Consider the following 26,534-nt stretch of genomic DNA (forward strand, 5'->3'; position numbering starts at 1 on the left):
TTATTTAAATTAAAAGAGAAAATTGTTAAAATGTTAGTTTACAGTTCCACAAAATGCTTAGCGCTTTAAATATTTTCTATTTAACTATATATATTTATTAAAGTCTGAGTATTAGGTATTTTTACTTATATTTGGGATTTACAATTATTACAATTCTTAGTATACGATTTCCAATTATATTACTCCAAAATCTCCTGTACCTATTAAGACTGAACTCCTGACTTTGGCGGTTGACGGTAATAACATAAAGAAAAATTGGTAAAATATGAATACAAAGAGACGAGTTGTTCCTTTTAATTCCGCTATATATTTTTAATATCTTGACAGATACGTATTTCGTCTACTACTTGCAGACTTCATCAGTGTTCTGTTCTCGACTGAAGGTTCATCGCTGGGGTATCCGTATTTGTAGTTACTGTAGGTACTACCTCCTTGTTCTTCTTTGGTGCCTGTATAGGTAACAGCTTAAACAGCCACGTTGAGCCGTTACCTGAATCCTTGTTGAGTAAACGTTTGTTGCCTGCCTTGAAGATTTCCAAACTTTCGGCGACAGCAAGCTTCGATGGGTTCGTGATGTGTCTTAAGATGACCGCGTCGCTAGTTGTGATGTTATGTTTCTCCTTGATGATGTGTTCGGCTACTGCTGACTTGAAATGGGGACAAATCCTTTCCGTATTTCCTCCTTGGCAATTCTGACATCGGTGTCTATATGTTCGCCCAACCTGGTTTGCAGCAATCTCTTAGTTTGTCCAATGTAGCTCATATCACAGTGGCCGCAGGATACCTCGTAAATGCCGGGTTTGCCTAAAGTCGGTATGGGGTCTTTCGTTGAACCTAAGATGGATTCCAACTGGCTGTTTCTACTACTGAACACTAAATCGATGCCGAATTTAGCCAGTTTTTGTCGTAATGGGCGTGTTATCCTGTAGTCGAATTCTACTGCTGCTCTTCGTAGTGGCTCTACTGGTGGTGTAAGGGTTGTGAGTGACGTTCTGTGGAGTTTTCTTTCCTTCTTATCGATGATTGCTTGGATAGTTGTTCTGCTGTAACCGTTGATTTCCGCTGTTTCAAAAATGTACTCCAATTCTTTTTGTTTTCCTGCTTCGCTGAGGGGTAAAGTTGTCATCCTATGTATAAAATAATGGTATGCTGCCATCTTGTGTTGGAATGAATGGTTTGACGTGGCTGGGATTGTTCTTCTGGTGTTTGTTGGCTTCCTGTAGATCTCGAAAGAAAACGAAGATGGGCAACCTGGTTCTCTTAGGATCAGGATGTCTAAGAAAGGTAACTTTCCTTCGACTTCCATTTCGTAAGTGAACTTGATGCTTCTGCGTGCACTGTTTATGGTGTCCAGTACCGTTGTTAGTGAATCCCTTTTGATGATGCAGAAGACGTCATCCACGTATCTCCACCAACGTTCTGGTAGTAGGTTTTTGGTCTGTAGTTCGTGTTCCAAAGCAGCCATATAAACATCGCTCAGGAACGGTGACAGTGGGTTACCCATCGATGCTCCCATCCTCTGTTGGTAGATGCAATCCCTGAACTGGAAGTAGCTCTGTTCCATGCATAATTTGACGAATATATATATCCAAGCAATCATCGATAAGAAGGAAAGAAAACTCCACAGAACGTCACTCACAACCCTTACACCACCAGTAGAGCCACTACGAAGAGCAGCAGTAGAATTCGACTACAGGATAACACGCCCATTACGACAAAAACTGGCTAAATTCGGCATCGATTTAGTGTTCAGTAGTAGAAACAGCCAGTTGGAATCCATCTTAGGTTCAACGAAAGACCCCATACCGACTTTAGGCAAACCCGGCATTTACGAGGTATCCTGCGGCCACTGTGATATGAGCTACATTGGACAAACTAAGAGATTGCTGCAAACCAGGTTGGGCGAACATATAGACACCGATGTCAGAATTGCCAAGGAGGAAATACGGAAAGGATTTGTCCCCATTTCAAGTCAGCAGTAGCCGAACACATCATCAAGGAGAAACATAACATCACAACTAGCGACGCGGTCATCTTAAGACACATCACGAACCCATCGAAGCTTGCTGTCGCCGAAAGTTTGGAAATCTTCAAGGCAGGCAACAAACGTTTACTCAACAAGGATTCAGGTAACGGCTCAACGTGGCTGTTTAAGCTGTTACCTATACAGGCACCAAAGAAGAACAAGGAGGTAGTACCTACAGTAACTACAAATACGGATACCCCAGCGATGAACCTTCAGTCGAGAACAGAACACTGATGAAGTCTGCAAGTAGTAGACGAAATACGTATCTGTCAAGATATTAAAAATATATAGCGGAATTAAAAGGAACAACTCGTCTCTTTGTATTCATAGTAATGCATTCTGCTAAAACGCTCAACCAAACCACAATGGTAAAATATGTTTTATATAAAATAAATAATAAATAAAATATAGAAATTCAAAACTTATCTAAAATTTAACATTGGATGGAATCATTTAGTTTGTTGTCGCTTTTTGTATTTTTAGACATTTTCAATGAAAATTTTCGAGCTTTTCTAGTCAAAAAAATTTTCCGGGATCCTGGGAATTCCCGGGATTTCAAAAATATGTTTCCCGTTTCCCGGGAAATTCAAAACCCGGGAAAATTGGACGCCCTACGCCCAAGGATACGTCTTATTGTAAACATATCTCAGATTTTTAATAGAATAATAAAATGAATATTGAATAATAAGTTTTTTGTAATTGAATGCAAATTAAATAGCAAAAATATGTTCCAAACCTCAAAATTTTCGAAAAATCCTAGCAGTTTGAAATTAACCTTGTTTATATTTACTGAAAAGTTTTTAAATTAAATTAGCTTCCTTCAAAACAATTTTTAATCATTTTATTTAATTTCAGAATCAATAATTACTTTATTTGTCAGCATTATTATAATACTGTTTTTGAAAGAAGTTCTATAGAAACTCCTTAGCTCATTTTCAGATAAAGTGTATAATTTTCGTTAAAAAACAATATTTTTTTTATCGAAGTTTTCATTCAATTATAGTGAATATTTTTTTGCAAAAGATGGAAAAAATATAATTTCAGACAAATTTCTCCAGGCTTTCCCCTCGTGCATCGATCGGCTCTACACAGAAAAATAGTTGAAAACCCAAATTAAATTACTCAAGTCCATCCCGGAATGTGTATGTGAGTCTGAATCGAATGTGCGTTCCCTGGCGTTACCCGCGAAGGCAATGCCCAGCACCCAGAAAGAACCGGTCTGTTTACCAGATTCCAGTCGAGTGACAGCTTCAATATTGACACTAGATTTTGCATCGCACCAACCAGTCCGTCACAGGCTAAAGTTTTGTTTCTGAGTTTTGAAGGAGAAGAGGAAGGGAACGGGGTCAATCCTGATTGGATGGACATTGGTTTGCTATTGGATTTTTCCACCCTCAGATTGGCCAGACCAGCAGCGCCGGACAGAAGTCCTAAACTGGTTATCAATGTTTGTTGGATTGGAGCGTTTGTTTTTTTTTATTTGTGATGTGTCTATATTTTTCCAGAACTCGTTTGTGGAGCAGAGCTAGAAATTTACCAAATACTGTTTTCCAAGTACTAAATCTAATCTTCGTTATCATCATGTTTTCAATCCAATCATGGAACCACGATGTTCGAGATCACAGAAAGATTCTTTTTATCATGTTGAACTTCAAGTTTTCGATTAGGAAATCTAATTTTGCAACACTTTGCATGTAAACTGGAAGACATTTTCTCCATTTGAAGCCTCGAGTAAAGCTGAATCGTTTTTTTGTTTAGCATAATAAACCAATTGTAATTCATAAGGTTGTCGTCTGGGATAGTTTGGTGCTTATGCTAACACCTGATCAGGTATGCGAACTTTTCAGTGAATCTCATAACACGGAAGGTGTGCTCGATGTTGAGAGGGTTGCTTAAAATTCAATGGTTTTATAAGTAGCAATAATGGATAAACAGTTTAAAACAATCGATTGACTTTATTTGTTATCTTTCGATGAATTGCAAAAAAATTGATGCGTCAATTAGGAATAATTTTATATAAATGATGATTTCTAACTTTCCAATTATTTCAAATGAGCTAAATTTTTGTCATCATACTCACAAGCCTTGAAAAAGATTAAAAAATCCAGCCAACAATTTTCGTACCACCAACTAACTTCAATTTCACAATCCAAATTATTCCTAACCCTTGAAAAAGAAGGAAGAAACCCCTCTGTGCGATAGGGACTCACTCAAAATTTGGCAGACAAAACTTTGCAGACATTCAACGTCAACATAAAAACATCATCCACCCACAAGTTGGGCCACAACACAGGAATCTGACAGTTAGAAACAGAGAGAAAAGGAAAAGATACAACAACTAGTGGGAACTGGGCAGTGCTGCTGAATGATTAGCTGAGAAGGGTGGAAACTGGCCACTTGAGGGTTTAGTCAGTGTACAGTTTGAAACAAGGCGTTTTTATTTTTCTATTTTTGAACAGACACAGTTTTCTTTTTCTTCCCGGAGGGGGGTTAACACAAACACAGACAAATTTAGATATAGATGGGAAGTGGTGAAGGGATGAAACATGAACTGCTCAACAGAACTGAGAGTAGGGATGAAAGCAGAATCGAAACGTGACAAAAGTTTTGTTCTGTTAACGATGAACACGAGAGAGAGAGAGTATAGGAACGGAAACAACAGGCCAAACAAAATATTATGACAGGTCTATACAGTTATGGTTTATGCTTTTTAAAGTTTGAAAGCCTCAGTCATGAATGATGAAGGTCGTGAGGGTGAAGATACTAATGAAACTTTATGATTGGAGAGGTTTATTCGGTAACCAATTGAACAGTCAAATTAAAGTTTTCCTGCAAATTCAAATTTTGAACCCTATATTTGAAAGTATACAAGCCAATCATTTTTTAGAAAAAATATTTTAAAAAATAATGATTTCTAAAATAGTGAAAAAAAAGGAACAGCTGATTGGCAGGAAATTATATGGCAGAACGCCAAACAACATTATGACAAATAATTTGGCAGATTTGGCGTGGCAGTTCAAGTTTTCGGTACACCCAGAACTGGGCATCGGCATACGAGAGGATAAAGAGCACGATTCGGTAGTAAAATGGTACTGTGTGCGGACGGAGAGGATAAATCCCGAAATTGCCGTGAGTACTTTACTCATGGGTTCATTTTCCAAAAAGTTCATCCATAAAAAAAAAAGTACCGGTACCGAGATTCGAACCCAAGACCTTCGGCTTATTGAACCGTGCCTTTGCCGTATAGGCCACCATGGTTCGGTGACTAAGTGGCGGTCATTTGTTCCTATAAGCCACTCAATAGGATGAACTCGTCAATGAACGAATGCACACGCGAGAGGTCTTTACTCACGCAAAATAGTACTTTCCTCACGTTTCTTTTCGGGAGGACTTTCCCCTCGTTCTTTAACTTTGGGTGTAGAATTGGTAAATAGGCAGATCGTGCCATTTGCCAACACGTAAAACGGCAGAATTAAAAAGCAGAATTAAATTAATTTGGACAAAATGGCAGAAAATCAAATCATCGAATAAAAGGCAGAAAACAATTTGGCAGAAAATTTCTAAAAGTTCTGCCATGAGGAATATTTACAAATGTTCTGCCTTTTAAGTCTGTCATTTAGGAGAAAAAAAATCATCTTAGGGATAAGTATGAGAGATAATTTAAGATTTCGGTAGAGCTGGTAAATAGGTAGACTGTGTCATATGTCAAAACGATAAACGACATCAATGAAATGACAGAATGGGATTTGGCAGAACTTAATTCGGGTGAAATGACAGAAAATGAAATACCAAATGGAACAAATTACAAAAGGTCCATTTCTGCCAAGTGGAATTCGGCCACTTGCCACGGTCTGCCTGTTGACATATTTCTGCCTGAGATTTTGCTGACAAATTTCACATATTTTTTATAACGATTTTTCTGCCATTTTTTAATCTGCCAAAACGCCGAATCCAACATTCGACCATATATTCGCTATGCCAAAAAACACTGTCTGCCTATTGACCAATTTTCTAACGATAAATAAAACAATAAATTGGCAGAAAACCATGCGCAGAACGCCAAATGGCAGAAGTTATCATTTGGCAAAAAAAAACTGACAGAAAAGTACGAAATTTTTCTTCTTATCTGCCAATGTTTCTGTATTTTAAGCCAAGGGGGTGTGCCATTTGATAGAAAATTGTTTGGTAAAATATTCATTTGGAAAAAAGCATGGCAGAAAATCATGCTGCAGAACACAAAAAGGCAGAAATTCGACGATCGATTTCAGCCGTGCAGAATTCTGCCTAGAAATCATCTCCATTTTTGGTTTTTTGTCTCAATTTTCTGCGAATGGTCATTCTACCAATACGTCTAATCCAACAGATCTGTCTTCCCTCAACAAAGATTAAAAAAACTGTCTGACTTTGGACGTATTTCCTGATAGTTCTTATTTTTAGAACGTAAAATAGCCTCAATGAAATGACAGAATTTAAAAAAATGGCAGAAAACAATAACAAGCAGTTTTGTTCGGAAGAATTTCAAATCGGCAGAGCGTAATTTGGCCGAAAAAAAACCATCAATGGCAAAATCAAACCGCAGGATCAGGCTGATAGATCCTGTCAAATGTCACAGTCTGCTTATTGACCTTTTTCTGCCTATGTTTTTGCTGACAAAAGGCACTTTTTCTGCTGTATAATTTTATAAACAATGATGAATGATTTTTCAGACGTTCCTTCTTATTTGCCGAATGTTTCTGTTTGTTTTTGCTAAGGGGTTTTGCCATTTGACAGAAAATTGTTTAGTAAAAAAATTCATTTGAAAAAAAGCATGTGGCAGAAAACCATGCGGCAGAACCCAAAAAGGCAGGTATTGTCATTTAACAGGAACGTTCAATTACTGCCGTGCGGAGTTCTGCCAAAAAAATTGTATCTTTTTGTAGTATTTCTGCCTCAATTTTCAGCAAGTTCGCTATGCTTACTGAACAATTGCGGAACAATCCGGCACATATAAAACATTAATGTCTGCCTTTTTGACGTACTTTCTACCGATAATTTAAGAGACATTTCTTCTTTTTGCCTCTTGTTCCAGTCGATATTTGCCCAGAAGTAATGCAATTTGGCTTAAAATTGTTTGATCAACGCTTAGCGACGAAAATTTCAATTTAAATTTAGGAGGTAAAAATTGGCAGAAAATCACGCGGAAGATCGCCAAACGACTGAAATTGTCATCTGGAAGAAAAAAAACATTTGACGGAAAGGTACGAGTGGCAAAATTCGAATTCGATACAATTGGTAAAAAGGCATACAGTGCCATTCGTTAGAACGTAAAATGGCCTCAATGAAATGACAGAATGGAAAAATGAGCAGAAATGCATCACGCTAATAGGCAGATTATCAAATCAAATGTAAAACAAAAGACAATCTTCGGCAGATTGATCTTTTCGGGCAAAAATTGTTCTGCCTTTTTTCAGTTTCTGTTAAATATTGTTCGGATCAATCTAATTTCTTCCAAATGACAAAAGCTGCCTTTTGACGCCTAGCTGAATCTGGTAATTGTAAAAACAACCATTTTGGACGATAGATCGGTTCTGCCATTTAAAATTTCCTGTCAAATAACTGCCGTTTCTGCCAAAAAACTTTCTTTGTTGTTTTTTTGGCCACATTTTTTTTTGCCATGTAACTTTTGGTCGATTTAGCTCAATAATTCTATTTTCTGTTATTTGACATTCTGCCAAACGCTTATTTATTTTAAATTAAACGAGAAAAAAGTTTATTCATCGTGACTTTTTTAAAAGCAATTTTAAGCAGTCGGTTATACCTTTGAACTTTTTTGAGGCAAAATTTAATTTGACTGTTACTTTAATGAATCAATAAAGCAATGTTTTGAATTATCTGTTCATGAACTGTTTGACCAATAAATTTGATGTAAATTGTAATAACAAGTTGGGGATGAAATGGGACAACATGGAGTTTCCTGAAATACATTGATTGGGATGGTGGTGGTGATTAACAGTTAACAATAACAAAAAACTTATTTCAAAACAATCGAATGGGGGCCAACTTACTCGATAAGCAATTGACGCAAGGAGTCCTCGTCCTCCCCATCGCTTCGGTTGCTCTTCCGGGAGCCAATCGAGGCGGTGCCGTCGTTGCAGTTTATGTACCGCGACGAGGACCGCTTGAGGGAGCTGGCACGGGACTGCGACTGGGAGTGGCAGCTGGGCTGATGCGAGTACTGATGCTGCGACGACGAGTGCTGCGAGTGCTGCAGTGAGTGATGGTGATGCTGTGAGTGCTGCTGCTGCTGGGCGGACGACGAACGTCCATCGTCTACGCCACTGCTGCGCTGCGAGTCGAGCGATTGGGAACGGTACACTGCGGGAGGGATTGAGGTGAATCAGACAAATTTTCAAATAAATGAATAATTTAAACAAAAAAATCGATCGAATTTCAACTTTTCAAAATAAACTAGTTGAAACAATCAACAAGTTTGTCTGATTTAATATTCTTCGAACCTGTAAGATCGATGTTCGGACGTCATACGTCCAAGATCTGCCAACACATCACTATCAGCTCATTTGTATGCTTACCAGGTGGGGAAGGTGGAAAGCTTGCAAGTATAGCTCACCCACATACACACACACACCTCGGTTAAGGAAACAAACCAGAACAGCTCACCTAAGCGAAAAGGTCGAATGTTTCATCCTTTCAGGCATCGCATCGGGAAAAGTTTACTATATTGCGGACCTTTTTCTTCTATTAGCATTTGCCGGGAATAATAATAACATCTTCGGGTTTAGTCACAGACAAGTAGATAAGCAAATTGATTAATTTTAAGAAGTATTTTTTGTAAATTTTTAGTTATCATACTTCAAGTTTTTGATCGAATCGGATTTTCTTGGATAAAATAGTCACAAATAAAAACATAATCTACTTATCTTAAACCTGCTACTAAAGTCTCGTGTCTAGCGATAAGCCAAGTCGAAACTAACTAACTTCTGACGTTTATCTTGCGCTAGTGCCTGCGGGAGCAAATATCGGTTCGAGCTTCATTGGCAATATCCTTCTCGCTAGCCTGGGACACGAGGAACTCGTAGCCCTGTTTCTGCTCAGATGCTTCTCTACGATGTAGTTGAGCATAGATAGGATTAAATATTATCCTTTTTCTCGGGATGGATGGATCAGATAGCTTACGGGAAAATGCGAGAGAGTGGAGGTAATACATTTTGCAGGTGGACTAAAGCCAAATTGATAATGGAAAGTCGGTTGAGCTAGAAGTTTCCTCGTAGCAATGTTTCATAAAAGATGTACAAGAAGGGTGAGCTGGAGAAAAGTTGTTTGCTAACAATTAAATTCTGAATTTTGGTTTAACTTTGTATTGGAATGATGATCACTCACTCACTTATGCAATCTCTGAATCGATTTGTAGTTGACTGGCTGACTTCACTTAGTTATCCACTATTTACTCACTAACTCAGCCACTCACTCAATTATTCATTTATCGATTTACCCACTTACTCACTCACTCAATCATCCACTTATTTAGTCAATCAGTTAATCACTCTCTGAATTGCTCATTAACTCACTTACATACTCACTCACCTAATCACTTTCTCATTCACTCCCTTACTGACCCACTCAAATAATTAATCGAGCATCATATTGAGCATCACTTATCTCAACTCATTTACTCACTCGCTCAGCCTTTTTCACTCAATTTATCATTCACCGACTCACCCACCTACTCACTAACTCACTCATTCACTTACTTAATCAATCACTTAATCCCTCTCATTAAGACACTTACTCACTCACTTACCTAATCACTTTCCACTCACTCAGCCACTCACTCAATTATTCATTCATCGTCTCATCCACATACTCACTTATTCACTCACTCAATCGCCACTTACTTAATCAATCACATAATTATTTTCAGACGTTCTCACTCACTCACTAAATCAATCAATCAATTACTCAATCACTTTCTTATTTACTCACTCACCCACTCCCATACTGACCTACTCATTAAATCAATTATTCAAATTGAGCATCACTTATCTTAATTCATTCACTCATTCGCTCAGCCCCTCTCACTCAATTACTCACTCACTCACTCCCTTACTGACCTACTCATTAAATCAATTATTCAAATTGAGCATCACTTATTTTAATTCATTCACTCATTCGCTCAGCCGAAAACGAAACTATTGGCACTACGCCCCCCGGGGCATGGCCTTCCTCTAACGTGGGATTTCTGCTCCAGCGCCTCTGACGAGACAGGAGAAACCGGGACCGACGTTTTACTTCACCATCCGATAGAAGCTCAGTGGATAAGGCGGGAATCGAACCCGCGTCTCATAGCATCATCGGGATCGGCAGCCGAAGCCGCTACCCCTGCGCCACGAGACCCACACCTCGCTCAGCCCCTCTCACTCAATTTATCATTTACCGACTTACCCACCTACTTACTTACAAACATACTTACTTACTGACTCACTCAATCACTAATCCACTTTCTTAATCTACCAATCAGTCACTCTCTGACTTACTCATTTACTCACTTCCCACTCACTTACTCACTCACTTATTAACTCACACACTCACTCAATCATTCAGTCACTTTCTCATTCACTCACTCACTCACTCACTCAATTAATCAATCACTTCCTTACTGACCCACTCAACAAATCAGTAGAGCATCGCTCAGCCACTCACTCAATTATTCATTCATCGACTCACGCACCTTCTCACTTACTCACTCACTCACATATCCACGTACTTAATCGATCACTCAAATACTCTCTGACATATTCATTAATTCACTTACTCACTCACTCACCTAATCACTTTCTCGTACTCTCACTCAACTACTCCTTTACTGACCCACTCAATAAATCAATCGAGCATCATATTGAGCATCACTAATCTTAACTCATTTACTCACTCGCTCAGCCCCTTTCACTCACTTTATCGTATACCAACTCACCCACCTACTCACTCACTCACTCACTCACTCACTCACTCACTTACTCATCCACTTATTTAATCAACCACTCAATCACTCTAGGATTTACTAATTTACTTACTTTTTCACTCACTCAATCATTTTTTCATTAAATCACTCACTCACTCACTCACTTACAGACCCACTCAATATACTACAAATCACTATTTGACTTATTCATTAACAAATTACATAAACTAACGGCTAGTTTATTGAGTGGGTCAGTAAGTGAGTGAGTGAGTGAATAAAAAAGTGATTGAGTGAATGTGTGTAAGTGAATGAGTGAGTGAATGAGAAAGTGATTGAGTGATTGAGCGAGTGTGTGAGTGAAAAAGTGAGTAAATGAGTGAGTCCGAGAGTGATTAAGTGATTGATTAAGTAAGTGGATGAGTGAGTGAATGAGTGATTTAGTATGTGGGTGAGTCGGTGAGTGATAAATTGAGTGAAAGGAGCTGGGCGAGTTAGTAAATGAGTTAAAATAAGTGATGCTCAATATGATGCTCGATTGATTTATTGAGTGGGTCAGTAAGGGAGTTGAGTAAGTGAATGAGAAAGTGATAAGGTGAGTGAGTGATTAAGTATGAGCATCACTTATTTTAATATTAGGAAAGTTATGCAATGATTGAAAAGAATTCATTTCGGATTTAGCTCATGGTAAAAAATACGCATATAAATTACTACCAATTTAACAAATTGGAAATGATACCTTGCTTGATGAGATGAAATATTCATTGTTCGTTCCAATCCCGTAAAACTAAAACAAGATGAAGCTAGAGCACATTCGACAGACCATCTCTCAACTCAAATTCTCATCAAATTACACCCAACGTACAGGAAAAATCAAGCATTTTCCCAGCCGGAAAAATTCCTTCCGGAAGATCGGATCAAATTTCACCCACCGCTCGCCCCCCTTCGGAAAGGGTGATTCTCATACAAACCGGAATCAAAGATTATTCACAGGAACCTGGACACACAACACACAAACACCGGGACGACCCGGTAAACCCGATGATAGACGAGAGAGAGCTCCTCAGTAATCTACACACTCTTGGTCCTATAAGGAGGAAAGGTTTGAATCTTTCAGTCCGGAATTTGTAAATAGATAAGAAAAGTTGGAAGCAAACACACACACACACCCACTTTCTCACACTGGTCTTTTCGAGTTTCGACCCTAGAGAAAGACCAATTGGTGTAAGAAGAATAAAAAAGAGGATGAAATGTTATAAATTTTAGATTGTCGAATTTTCTGCTCGAGCTACTAATTTAAATTAAAATTCTTTCCCAGAGAGATCCCGGTGCCGGTTGTTTCTTGGGATTGTGATTAAGGGGGAGGCCCTTTTTTCGGAGGATCTCTCCCATCAACAATTCTGGGAATTTGGCTTGGGCCACCACTTGGGCCGATGATGAAAGAAAGCAATCGAGCAGGCTGCTGGGTGTTGAATTATTTAGATGTGGACCAGACTGAGAGGAAAACTTCAATACTAGATTGAACTGTTTCGAGGAGGAAGCAGATTGCTCTTTGCGAAGCTTTCGAGGGTGCGTTCTCTTCAGATGGTAAGCTAGTAACAATTTGCAGGGTGACCACTTAAATCCCATTTTCAAATGCCAGAGCTTTTCCGACTTTTGCAGAATTTAAAATAATAGGCATTTCTTATTTAATAATGTAATTGTTTTAAACAAAAAACTTTTTATAAGAATGTCAATTTCAACTGAAATGAATTTATTAAAAATCAAAGTATTGAAAAATTTCGTAAAAATAGAAACTTAACAACAAAAATTTAAACAAAGCAACAATTAGCCTTTGAAAAATAACCGAAAGCTTAACAATACTTATAATTTCAATGTTAATTTTCAAAGTTGGCAAATGTTTTTTTTCATTAAGTGCGAAAAAAGATTATCCAATTTATTCGATATTTAAATTTTCCAATAACTGAAAATCAAGCTTTACCTATAATAATTTAACTCACAAAAAGTACAAGGGAAACATTTAAACAACTCAAAAATATTTACCACAAAAAAACCATTGCCATTCAATAACTTTATTATTGTTTTTAATAGGATGTTCCACCTCTTTAAAAAAAAAACAAAAAAAAATTAGAAAATTAATTTGTTTAATCTTAAAATCTGTGTCAAAAGCATCAATTTATTATTAGATGTTTTAATGTCTCAAATAGCCTTTTCATTCTAAAATAGATTATTATTATTATTATTTCCTTAATAAAAGAACTGAGTGGATTTATTGTGGAAATTTTCCAAAATATTACAAAATTTTTCATGCTTGGTATTCCCGATTTTCCCCGACTTTTTGACAAAAAATCACTAATTTTCGACTTTTTCTGTGGATTTTGGCGAATTCCCAACTATATTTCCGGACTATCCCAACTTCCCGACTTGAGTGGTCACCCTGGGCTTGTATTGTAACACGAAAAAGTTACTTATTTAAATTTATTTATTTAGCAAATCGAACAACAGTATAAATTCAACGTTTTCCACGCTTGCCGTGGGCTTTCTTCTTAGCTCTCGGCTTAGACTGACGAGTCTTCACACGTCCCACGAAGACCAGCCCCGGCGTTGGATGATCTTCATCGGTAGTGGTGTTGATCTCCGAACCCTTGACCTCGAAAAGATCGTTGTTGTTGTGACCTTCAGCAACCTCGTTACAGTATGGAGCATATTGAAGTAGTTTTGGAACTTGAATTAGCATATAATGATTTAATTTAACAAAACAAAATATAAAAAAAAATCAGATTTCAAGTTTTTTGCAATGGGACCATCCACAAACTACGTGGACACTTTTCTGGAAATCTCAACCCCCCCCCCTAGCGTGGACAATTTCCATACAAATAAAATCTTTTTTGTATGGAGCATGGACAATCGCCCCCCCCCCCCTTAGGTGTCCACGTGGTTTGTGGATGGCCCCAATATGGATATCAATTGATTGGAAATTTCTCATAGAAATCGCTAGTAATACTGCCCTCGGAAAAATTTCGCTTTCGCGTCGAAAATTATAATTGTCAAATAAATTATTTTGGATTGTTGAGCTCAATTTCAAAACAAAATGCTGTAAATTGACTTGAAAATTTTAAATTCAAGATAGCGTTCAAAAATTGAAATTCTTCATAATATGATTATCCACGTTCTTAAAAACTTCGGATAATCGAGTTAAGATTTTAATAGTATTTTTTTAATACTCAAAGTGAACACAATTTATTATTTTGCTTTTTTTTTGTAATACGGATATTAATTTATTGGAAATATCTCAAACCTATCGATTTTTCATAGTTTTTATATCTTTAAACTCTCAAAATTTTGGTAATTTCGACAATTTTAATATGAAAAAAATAAGATGTCTATTTATTAATTTTTTAGAATATTATTTAGAATAGATTTGTATCTTTTAAAAATTTGAAGATCTGGTATAACATTCAAGTATAAACAAATCTTGAAAACTGTTTTCACAGCTTTGTATCTAATAAATTCAAACGATTAATAGCAGTTTTCTTATGAACACTCTGTTTTCAAAGCATTTATTTTTATCAAGCAAGAATTTGCAAAATATTGAAGTTCCAGCTGAAAAAAAGTGAATATATATTAAATTATAATGTGATACCGTCATCAGGAGTGACATTGGGTCTGGGGGATAGTTTGGGTCATACAAAAAAAATTGTTGTATGACCCAATCTCACCCCAGACCCAATGCCACCCCTGTTGACGGTACTTCTAAATAATAGTAAGCAAACATGTTAGAAAAGAGGATTTAATTTAATTGTAAATATTTCGAATTAATATAATGCAATAACAAAAAAAAACCTAGCGTGACGTCACAGTCTCGCAAACCCCTCCTCCCCCCTTCGTCACATCTTGTCACACCTACGGTAACCCCCTCCCCCTAAGAGCGTACGTACTTTATGGATGACGCCTAACTAACTTTTTAAACTTTTCAAAATTTTATGAAAAGTTCTTCTTGAGGTACTTTGAACACTTCTCTGCCACGGTCAATATGAGTACAAACCATTCCGTACGTATTGCTTATTTTAGTGTTATCTTAAATGTTTCATGTGGACAATTTGAAATAAAAATGTTTTAAATCGGAACGATATTAAGAGTGATAATTTAAGAAAACTAATGAAATATTTCCGGAACTTCGATCGATTTGCAAAATTTTGAGCTAGAACAAAGTCAGTACTCACCGTCCGAGCGCAGTCGTATGGGCGGCGAGGTCAGCTTAAGCGTTGACGACAGGGCATGCGAGTCCAGGGGCCCCCCAAAGACATAATCATACGTCGCTTCCTGACTCAAGGCTGACACTGGAAAAATCAATCGCGTTGTTAGAAAATGGTGCTTAAAAATGTATGATTAAAATTGAAACTGTTTAACTCAAATGACTAATGAGGGAAAATTTGTAATATAAACAAATCCAATTACAATTGTGACGATTGATGAAATGAAGAAAACGAAAAAGAACAACTAAATACTTACATGAACTCATAGTGGGAGCATTCACTGAATAAAATCATACCAAAAATCAAAACACACTAGTTTTCATCCTCGTCTAACTTATGATTTCAAAAAAGGACTCAAAATGTCAACGCCGAAACGGTCATGCTTTGAGGGAGGAGAGCAAGAAATTCGCAATAAAGAAAGAATAACAAGACAAAAAAGAGAGAAAACGATAAACATCGCTAGTCAAACATTACGCAACAAACACAAAAAGGAGAAAATTTCGGCAGCCGGGACACGAACCTGGGTACACGGACAGGGGCTGTAACACTTGCGTCGAGCGTAACGGTGGTGGTAACGGCGGTAACTGGGGCTCCGGGCCGTTTGAGATGGAAGACGGAGGAGAGATCATCGAAGGGTCACCGTATGCCGCCATAACATGGAGACGGCCGGCTGTTTGGGAGTGTCAAATTGTGACGTCACCGGAGCACATTCAATGTGTGTGTGTTTGTTGTGGTGGTGTTAGTAGGGATTGGTTGTTAGTGTACCGAGAAAGAAAGAGACAAGGGAATTGACAGGTGTTAGTATTGGTTACGTTTCTTTCTGCATTGACAGCTGTAATCGATTTGATATGTCGTAGATTGTAAATTTAATAAATTTTCTACTTAATCTAACATAGAATCGCAATGACAAAAAAGGAAAAATAAACACCCACAGCCTTAACCAGACTCACAAGGTTGATTTGGTTCGTCAAATATCGAGAACCGGCAGTCTATTTCTCATGAGCCAATCCATTGCACAGTGGGCGAAATGAAACCCAAAATCGGACTTAATTGAACGCGGCTGGTTCCCTGGTATGAAAAATAGTGTTTCTTATGTAAAAAAATCTGAGGAATCGATTGGTGATGGTTTCATCCACCGCACGAAACGGCAAAGGGTCCATTTTGCCCCAATTCCCCATTTTTTAAATTTTTTTCTTGAAAATCGGTCTGTATTTAGAGCGGAGGCTTTATGCGGCCATTCAAAATGCACTTAACTTATGTGAAAATGTCTCAGGAATCCAGTAAAAATAACCACTTACACCGCAAAAATCATCTAGGGTCCATTTAACCCCAATTCCGCTATAAAAGCATTTTTGGCCATTTTCAAATGTTAGGTCAGATTTTAAAAATCTGAAAATATTTTTATCGTAAAGATCAGACAATTTTACATAAGAATGACGATTTGCACTTGATTGTTTGACACATTTATGTTGATATAGAAATTAAACTAAATAAAAAGATTGAAGAATCAGTTTTGGGCCAATTTTCCCAAACGCAGAATAAACTGCTTTTTACATAATTTTTATTTTTAACAACATAAATGGGTTAAACAATCAAGTGCAAATCGTCATTCTTGTGTAAAATTGTCTGATCTTTACGATAAAAATATTTTCAGATTTTTAAAATCTGACCTAACATTTGAAAATGGCCAAAAATGCGTTTAAAGCGGAATTGGGGTTAAATGGACCCTAGATGATTTTTGCGGTGTAAGTGGTTATTTTTACTGGATTCCTGGGACATTTTCACATAAGTTAAGTGCATTTTGAATGGCCGCATAAAGCCTCCGCTCTAAATACAGACCGATTTTCAAGAAAAATTTTTAAAAAATGGGGAATTGGGGCAAAATGGACCCTTTGCCGTTTCGTGCGGTGGATGAAACCATCACCAATCGATTCCTCGGATTTTTTTACATAAGAAACACTATTTTTCATACCAGGGAACCAGCCGCGTTCAATTAAGTCCGATTTTGGGTTCCATTTCGCCCACTGTGCATTGGAGGAAGGATGAGATGTGCCAAGGTAACCAGCCGTGAAATATTATTTAGAGAACTCTGTTGGAGCTGGTGGAGATACATATTTACCTGCAACGTTCAAGGAACGATTCTAGTTTTTCTATATAAACGAGTATCTTTAAGGAAATATCTCTAGGGAAACAGTCGGTAAATGGCGTAGGGTTTTGCTCTCAACATAAGTTTAATGCATTTTTTTCAAATCTCAAAACGTCGTAGGTCAAAAATATTGTTTAGTAACGAGCCTTCCTAAAATTATCCAAGTACTTTATTTTTTGTGAAACCTTGCGAGTTCTTTATATATCATAAAGATGTCGTTACAAATTCTTTTCAATCCAAAATTGTATTGAAAAAATTAAAAATTAAAATTAATTAATAAAAATTACCTTTCAACTTTACTGAAACTCGTTTCACGATCCCCCAATATTGATATTATTATCTCTTGTCATATGGTTCTCAATTTCCGATTTATAATAAAACCCTACACTTCGGGGTTTCCTAAATTTGAGGATTTTTCAAAGTACAAAGCAGTTGAGCAATTCTTCGTGAAATCGGTGGATTTCATGAGATTTTATTATTTAAACTTTTGAGCTTGCGTATGACCAAAGAAGCTACTTTGCATCATTTGGTCGTCCGGATACATAGCTCCGTAAATGTTGACGGAAAATCTGTGTTCCGGGAAGGAATTTTCTGATCGATTTGGTGTAGAGCGTCCAATTTCCCGGGATTACAAAATTCCCGAGAAACGAGAAATTTGAAATATATCGAAAATTGGTCTGATCCTGGTTCTAATTAATATTTTGCAAAAGATTGTATAGAATAGAAACATAAATGGACAAAATAAGTGTGAGGATCAATTAATACCTTGACTGCTTGTAAAAGAACACACAACTTCAAGAAAATTTATAAATTTTCTGAATTTTCTAAAACTCAATTCGTACAAATTATCAAAAACTTATGATTAGTATTTTTTGTTGAGAAGTGATTTTTTTTATTCACAGGGTTTGAACAGTGAGTAAAATGCATCTATGAATCCAAAACCATAAAATTGCTTTTAAATTTGTCTCTGTGATCAGTTTGAGAGAATATGATAAAGAATAATATTGATAATTGAGTTGAAAAAATAAAACAGAGAATATGTTTTTCATGGCAAATATTTGTTCCAGAACAAATGTTACTCCGCCAACTCACACAGCAGTTGCCCCGACCCCTCTTCGATTTGCGTGAAATTTTGTCCTAAGGGGTAACTTTTGTCCCTGATCACGAATCCGAGGTCCGTTTTTTGATATCTCGTGACGGAGGGGCGGTACGACCCCTTCCATTTTTGAACATGCGAAAAAAGAGGTGTTTTTCAATCATTTGCAGCCTGAAACGGTGATGAGATAGAAATTTGGTGTCAAAGGGACTTTTATGTAAAATTAGACGCCCGATTTGATGGCGTACTCAAAATTCCGAAAAAACGGATTTTTTATCGAAAAAAACACTAAAAAAGTTTTAAAAATTCTCCAATTTCCCGTTACTCGACTGTAAAAATTTTTGGAACATGTCATTTTATGGGAAATTTAATGTACTTTTCGAATCTACATTGACCCGGAAGGGTCATTTTTTCATTTAGAACAAAATTTTTCATTTTAAAATTTCGTGTTTTTTCTAACTTTGCAGGGTTATTTTTTAGAGTGTAACAATGTTCTACAAAGTTGTAGAGCAGACAATTACAAAAATTTTGATATATAGACATAAGGGGTTTGCTTATAAACATCACGAGTTATCGCGATTTTACGAAAAAAAGTTTTGAAAAAGTTGGTCGTCATCGATCATGGCCGTTCCTTCTGGGTCAATGTAGATTCGAAAAGTACATTAAATTTCCCATAAAATGACATGTTCCAAAAATTTTTACAGTCGAGTAACGGAAAATGAGAGAATTTTTAAAACTTTTTTAGTGTTTTTTTTATGAAAAATACGTTTTTTCGGAATTCTGAGTACGCCATCAAATCGGGCGTCTAATTTTACATAAAAGTCCCTTTGACACCAAATTTCTATCTCATCACCGTTTCAGGCTGCAAATGATTGAAAAACACCTCTTTTTTCGCATGTTCAAAAATGGAAGGGGTCGTACCGCCCCTCCGTCACGAGATATCAAAAAACGGACCTCGGATTCGTGATCAGGAACAAAAGTTACCCCTTAGGACAAAGTTTCACGCGAATCGAAGAGGGGTCGGGGCAACTTTTCCCGATTTCGTGTGAGTTGGTAGAGAATTACCCTACTGGAATGAGCAAATGACTTAATAGATAAGCATTAAATGTACCTTAAAAATATACTTTTTCACTTGAAATAACACTTTTTGCAATCAAAATCCAAAGTTTTCAAATATTTGGAGCTAGCTTTTGAAATATGTTTTCATGTTTGGGTAATTTTAGTTTTTTAATGATTTCTAATGATTCTGGCTAATAAATGTTTTCGGTTAATATAATTTTCATAGCAAAAAACGTAGTTTAGTAGTTCTATTGCTGTTTGTCAGCAAATAAACAAGATCTATTTCCAGTTGTGAATGCTTAAGAAATTAATATTATCTAAAATAAACTTCAACATGAAATTTTCAGATGAACTGATAAGTTCAATAACAACAGTAAATTGATTTTGTATTTTTTTTCTAAATTAAAAAATGTACCAAAAAGTTCAATAAAATCATGCATCGGCTTGAATTCCGGGAATTCCCGAGAAAATTTACAAATTTCCCGGGAAACGGGAAATCATTTTTTTTCGGGAAATTGGACGCACTAATTAGGTGTCTTTTGGTCTTTTCAGGAAAAAGGGCACATTCTTTTAAAATATTTGTTTAATGGAAAACAAAAAAACTCATTTTTTGACATTTTTTTGTTTATGAAGGAATAGTGTTAAAATTAATATTAATTTGTTTTATGTTTTATTGTATTACATCTATTCTACAACCTTCATTCCTTTACCTTTTTTGTATTTTCATATTTTTTCAGTCAATTTTAAATTTTTGGCTTATTTTCACAACTTATGCTTTAAGTTTAAGTTTAAAAACATTGAGTTCCTCTTGCCAGAACATTGAAGAAAAAACGGATTTTCATATTTAAAAAATAGAGAACTTCTGGCAATGCTTAAATACGAACAAGTCAAAACTTGCCAAACTTCTACCAAGTTGATAAAAAATTGAATCTCGGAAAAAAATCCTTTTAATCTATGATTAGTTGAGCTTAAGGCATATTTAAGATACATCGTTAACGGTACACATCAACCATCGCTTTTGCACCCAGATTTCTGTTATAGACATTTTAGTATCTTCAAAAATACGGGAACTATCGATATGATTTTTTATTCATCCCCTAAATTACAGTCTTCAAAGTTATTTACAATAAAGTTTGACCATTTTGACAATCAGATTCTTTCAGGATTGGGTCCGTAAGTTTGACAAATTTGGAATAAGAAGACAACAACTTCTTCGGTTGCTGTGCACCCTTAAACTGAGAATTTTTAACTTCTTGTTTAATCTTACATGGTTGAACCCCATTTATTTTTGCCAAATTTAAGTTTTGAAATACTCTAAATAGTTATGGTACCCAACAATCAAAATTCCCCAATCGGACTCAATATTGGGATTCTGGATCTTCATATCATCAAGATTATGCCGGATGGTCGGAAAATTATCATAGTTCGAACTACTTTAAAATGTAGTTTTTAAAATAGGCTAACCATACCTACGAACATTGTGGCTAATTTAGGTCATTTTTCCAAAAATGCAATCCTAGAGGCATGAGGACTACATAACCAGAGAGGAGTGGAGAGCACCAATCAGGAGGTAATTGATAGTACAGTAGCGTGGCTCACGGATAAAAGAAAAAGACAAAAGTGTTCAATTCCAAACGCCTCGACCGGATTTCTGTAGCAATATGGCCCCAGAACATAGCCTGAAACTTTGAGCGCATTTGGTTAAGGTTTAGTACTTCCACCATTGACCTGAAGTTAGTATGGAACTTTTAAAGATTTACTATGGGAAATTTTCACTTTTAACCTCTTCTTAGAGAAAGTTTCCCAAAACCCAATCAAATTTTCTTATTCTCAAGTTTCTTATAGGTTTTGATCCGGGGAACAACTTTGTAGAACATCGCAAAGCGCTAGGAATTGATCCTGAAAAGATACAGGATATTTTTTGGAGCTAGGAATTTTTTTTTAACGTGCTCTAAAAATTTGCCTGTATCTTTCCGGGATTAATTCCTAGCGCTTTGTGATGTTCTACAAAGTTGTTCCTCGGATCGAAACCTATAAGAAACCACTACTTTGAGAAAAATTCATTGGGCATAGGAAAATATACTTGAAGAAGAGTTAAAAGTTGAAAATAAATAAATTAAATTTATTGAAATTTCTTTATAACTTCAGGTCAATGGTGGAAGTTCTAAACCTTAACCAAATGCGCTCAAAATTTCAGGCTATGTTTTGGGGCCATATTGCTACAAAATTCCGGTAGAGGCGTTCGAAATTGAACACTTTTGTCTTTTTCATATATCCGTGAGCCACGCTAATAGTACAGTCTATCTTATTCCGAAAGTGCACAAAACTTTCAGAAATCAAGTCAACGATGCTTGAAATTATTTTGTGCTGATCAATTCAAATCTCGCTTTTCTGGCTACCATGAAATTGGAAATTTCCCTCAAACATTTTGTTTGCGGATAGTTATAATTTGATGAGCGAGCTTTCTAACATGATTTTAGTTACGAGCAAATTTCTGCATTTCAATGAGCACAAGTTATAATGGATTGGCTATCCGGTGATTTTCGAAGAACTTTTAGTTTGATAAAATTTTCCAGAGTCAACATTTATTTTAATTTCGCATCTATGATCAAACATATCGTGGAAAAAAAGACTCAACCTAGCAGAAACATAATGATTAATTTTAATTGGAACAAATTTACAAAAACAAATTTATCTTCAAACTGTAGTCCCACGTCATCAGATTTCGTTCTGACTGCAAAAACCACTCTGTCTGCCTGCTGGTAAGCGGTGGGGTTTTAAAATATGAAGCATTTGCATGCAAGAACCCCAACCAAAAGTCGACGATGGCACGTCTTGGCTGTTGCATATTGCAGTCCAGACGATGCAGCAAAAGCTCAACTAGAAAAGGGCAAATATCATGCAGAGATGGGGAATGCCTCCAGCCAACCACTTCTCCCCGTTCCAATCGACAGAACCGGCAGAGATGTTTGGAATTGTAAACAGAACGACAAAGTGAAGATGCTTGCGAGAATTCTAGAACTGGTGGTGAAGAATTGAACGATTCCAACCATGCGTTCGACGGTTTTGCGGTTGAACTAATCAATTTAAAGCAGCACAATGTTTGAGTTCTGACTGATAAGTTTGTGGTTTAGTGGGCCCTAATTGCGGCTATAAGTGGATCAATTGTGGGTTTGGGGAATCGACCACAACCTAGGGAAACATTAATCAGTTTGTGGATTGGGCTATTTCCTAAAAAGTCCAAAGTACCACATCCGAATTAATTTTGGAATCCAAGGAATTAAAGCAAAAAGAAACATCCAGTTCAGCAGCGACCCAGAAAAACAATCCGAATCATACTGCGGCAGTGCATAATTCACCTAAATCGACTTGTTTACAGCACGATTTCGCCGTCCAAATAACAGCAGGTTTGCTGGTGCTAATATATGACTATGTGTGTCAACAAACAGCATCATTAATTTTACAAGAAAAATATAACAGACACACGAATTTATAAAAACTTGTCACACAAAAAACTACCCAACTAGCAATTTCAGCAATTTGTCCGAGGTTCAACCAAGGTTCAACTGTAATCCTCGTTTACATTGTATTGCGTGTGTGCCATTGCAAATGGGAAAGCACAGGGTTTAGAAAATCGATTTTCTGATGAATATTTACTGAATGCATCAGAAACATACAGTAACAGGTATTTATAGACCCCCATCGTCATCGTGTTGTCGGGACGGCAGAATTGTTGCTTTGCGACCTAGTTTGGCAGAATTGAAAACGATTCGTTTTGTGCTAGGTTTCTGAGTTTATAGGAAAAAAATAAAAGTTGAAGCATCGTTCAACTAATATTTCAACAAAGGATCAAATCCCGAAATTAAGAATTTGAACTTTGAATAAAAGCGAAATTGAATCAAGTGGGATTCGGATTCTCACTAAATTGGATTGCTGGTTTGGGACGCTAATAATAAAAAATAGAGTTGGCTTCATATTTAAGGTTAGAGGACCAAATTTGAATAAAAATATAATTTCAAGGATTCGAACTGACGACTATTATTAAAAATCAAATTTCCAAAATACGTATTTTCCGCTTTCGATTTTGTTTTGCTATGTTTTAGGAGACTTCTTCTGAGCCACAGTGCATGATGGTTCAAAATCTGGTTTAGGAGAAATGATTTTTTGGAATCCTGGGCAAAACAAAAATTAAATGCAAATTATGTTAAATTTTTTAGATAAATGTACCGTTTTCAAGTTTGTGGAGTCATCCTTGGATAGGGCGTCCTAAACTGCCCATAATTGAAAATTCGGCTATTATGCCAAATCAAGTATTCCGAGAAAAACGCGTTTTAGTTTGTCACCAAATCTCCGTCAAGGCAATTTTCCATAAGAGTGGCATTTTAGCCGTTTGGTTTTTCGCATCGGCAGCCAAATCTAAACACTATTTTAGTGAAATTCAAGTTTCAGAAGATGCGTTGGAACATCCTCTACCACCTTGTGCTAATATGTCGTTTTTGCCAAAAGTGGATATTAGCCGTTTTTTCAATGGTGGGCAATAAAATGCTAATGCTTATGTACCGTTTTCAACTTTTAGCTATTTTAGGTATACATTTTCGAATTATTTTCGATATTTGCATTTTAAAAGTACTTCTTGGAAGAAAACCACCTCTGAAAATCACGATACTTTGGAAACTAAACTTCGGTCCGATTTTCATTGTTAAAACTTTGTGAAATTTTCAGATCCCTTTAAAAAAAATATTTCAAAAATTTAAAATAACGATTCAGATATGGGTGATTCTCCGCCAACTCACACAGCAGTTGCCCCGACCTCTCTTCGATTTGCGTGAAACTATGTTATAAGGGGTAACTCTTGTCTCTGATCACGAATCCGAGGTCCGTTTTTTTGATATCTCGTGACGGAGAGGCAGTACGACCCCTTTCATTTTTGAACATGCGAAAAAGAGGTGTTTTTTAGAACATTTTTTCATTTTAAAATTTCTTGTTTTTCTAACTTTGCAGGTTTATTTTTTAGATTGTGACAATGTTCAACAAAAATGTAGAGCAGGGGTTGTCCCGCCCCTCCGTCACGAGATATCAAAAAACGGATCTCGGATTCGTGACCAGGGACAAAAGTTACCTCTTAGGACAAACTTTCACGCAAATCAAAGAGGGGTCGGGGAAACTTTTCCCGATTTTTTGAAAATATTTTTTTTTATTATTTGCAATACGGGTACAAAACTATAAATACTTAAAATTTTATAGTTTTTGACAATAAAATACTGTACTATTCACAATATATATTGTTCTCTAATGCTGAAATTTTTTATAATTTGAAATTTGCTTCGTTTGATACCAATATTGCATATTATGAAAATCAGAGTGTTTAAAAAAACGGTATTTTGTGAAAATTTTAGAACTTAACACAAAAACACTGGTTTAGTATGAAGCTGTACAAAATTTGGCGTCTTTTGACACCCATATTAAGAATTATTCACATGCGATATTTTGTGAAAATTTGGGATCTTTAACTTAAAACTCCAGTTTAGAATAAATCTATACAAAATCAAAATCGAATTAGTGTCGGGGCACATTCTAGCATTTAATGTTAGTTGGAAACAAATACTGTATTTTCCCTGAAATAGTATATATATTTTCACTTTATTAGATTTTTTTTTGAAAATTACCGTATTTTTGAAGTTCCAAAATTTTCACAATTAGCAATTTGGATATTACACTTTTCCAGTGTTGCAAATGAGTGATAAAAAAGCTATCAATAGATTATCTCTGCACCAAAAATATCCGAGAGTATAGCGGCCGTCACTATAGCTTATGAGATCTCTTTTTGTGTCTCGTGATTCCCAGCAATGTCATTCTCTCTCTATCACTCTTCCCCTTTTCCTCGACTATGCGCTCTCACCGCTGAGCCTCTCAATCTCTCAAAAAACTGCAATGAGAGAACGCGAGATGGCGATTAGGAGCCGACCACGCATGACGTCCCGTTAAACTGCGTTTGCGAAATTGGTTTTGTGACGGCTTTTGTGGTTTAACGCTGTTGCGGTAGGATGATCGTGGAATCGGGAATGAGAGAGAAAAGGAAAACGTCAATCGCGAGTGTGCAAGCACGAAAACGTGTCCAGCTATGTTCGGCGCTGAGAGTTTCAATAAAGAAAGAAGAGCAGTTAACACGGCTTGTCTAAAGGTTATTTTTATAAAACTTGAATGAACCTCGGTAATTCTTTCTGGAGCTTGTTGGGGGGACTGTCCCGAGTCAGGGAAACTGTTTATCGAAAAATTCTATCGGTGAAAATTGATTTTATCTCATTTTGAAGTTTTTATACAATATATTTAAGCAAAAATCATAAAAAAGTATTAAATAAATTGCTGAAATTGTGATGTTTTTTGTTGTCATTTCATCAAAACATCACTTTCGAGTTCCCTAAACATGTCTTCAATATCCTACATCATGGAAAAATGTTTATCTTGGTCGTCCGTTTCGATAATAGCTTTTTTATAGTTAATAGTTTTTTTTCCTAGTTTTTTCTCAGATTCATCTGGAAACATCAACTTTATTCGTGTTTATCAAAACTGTTTACGTAGATTTGTAGCAAATAATATCCAGAATAAATTTGCAGAATAAACATGCTACTACATCAAATCTCTGAAAAGTTACAACAATTTTAGTGTAGAGAAAATGCTGCAAATTTTAAAATTCTGTGATATTTATTCCCTTTTTAGTAGTAGGATTTAAATTAATTTCAGGATGACAAATCAAAAGTCCTGAGGTGGAAACATGTTGAAATTTTTTTGAACATCTTACAAAATTTTGCTAAGCGATTCATGTGTATTGTTGAATAACAATGTTTTATTTACGGTGTTCTAATACAACAATTTCCTACGCAAACGGCATCGCCAAACTCTAAAGTGTTCGGATCGGCTTAACATTTTCGGGATTCCCTACCCAAAATAGTTTATACAAAATTTTTGTTAGGTCATTAGGGTGGTTCCGACCGCGTCAG

The 26,534-nt window shown here is 36.3% G+C and overlaps 1 protein-coding gene across 28 annotated transcripts in view; it reads right to left on the reverse strand.

Annotated features, from left to right (window-relative positions):
- Positions 1 to 26,534, reverse strand: part of LOC6037170 (glucose transporter type 1) — a 431,006-nt gene that overhangs the window by 139,921 nt on the left and 264,551 nt on the right. For 26 of the 28 annotated variants that reach the window (XR_005278313.1, XR_005278311.1, XR_005278309.1 and 23 more), the window contains 3 exons: positions 15,756 to 15,905; positions 15,203 to 15,319; positions 8,071 to 8,380 (listed from right to left, as the gene is read on the reverse strand). The exons of 1 other annotated variant lie outside the window; for it this stretch is intronic. Coding sequence is in view for 21 of the 27 variants with exons in the window: in XM_038261504.1 (XP_038117432.1) it covers positions 8,071 to 8,380; positions 15,203 to 15,319; positions 15,756 to 15,888 (560 nt within the window). In the remaining 6 variants the exon portion in view is untranslated. Of the gene's footprint in view, positions 1 to 8,070; positions 8,381 to 15,202; positions 15,320 to 15,491; positions 15,618 to 15,755; positions 15,906 to 26,534 lie in introns of those variants that run through there. One more of the 28 variants, XM_038261499.1, reaches the window with a different exon arrangement.

The sequence above is a fragment of the Culex quinquefasciatus genome, chromosome 3 (genome assembly GCF_015732765.1).
Source record: "Culex quinquefasciatus strain JHB chromosome 3, VPISU_Cqui_1.0_pri_paternal, whole genome shotgun sequence".
In the NCBI taxonomy this organism is placed as follows: Eukaryota; Metazoa; Arthropoda; class Insecta; order Diptera; family Culicidae; genus Culex; species Culex quinquefasciatus.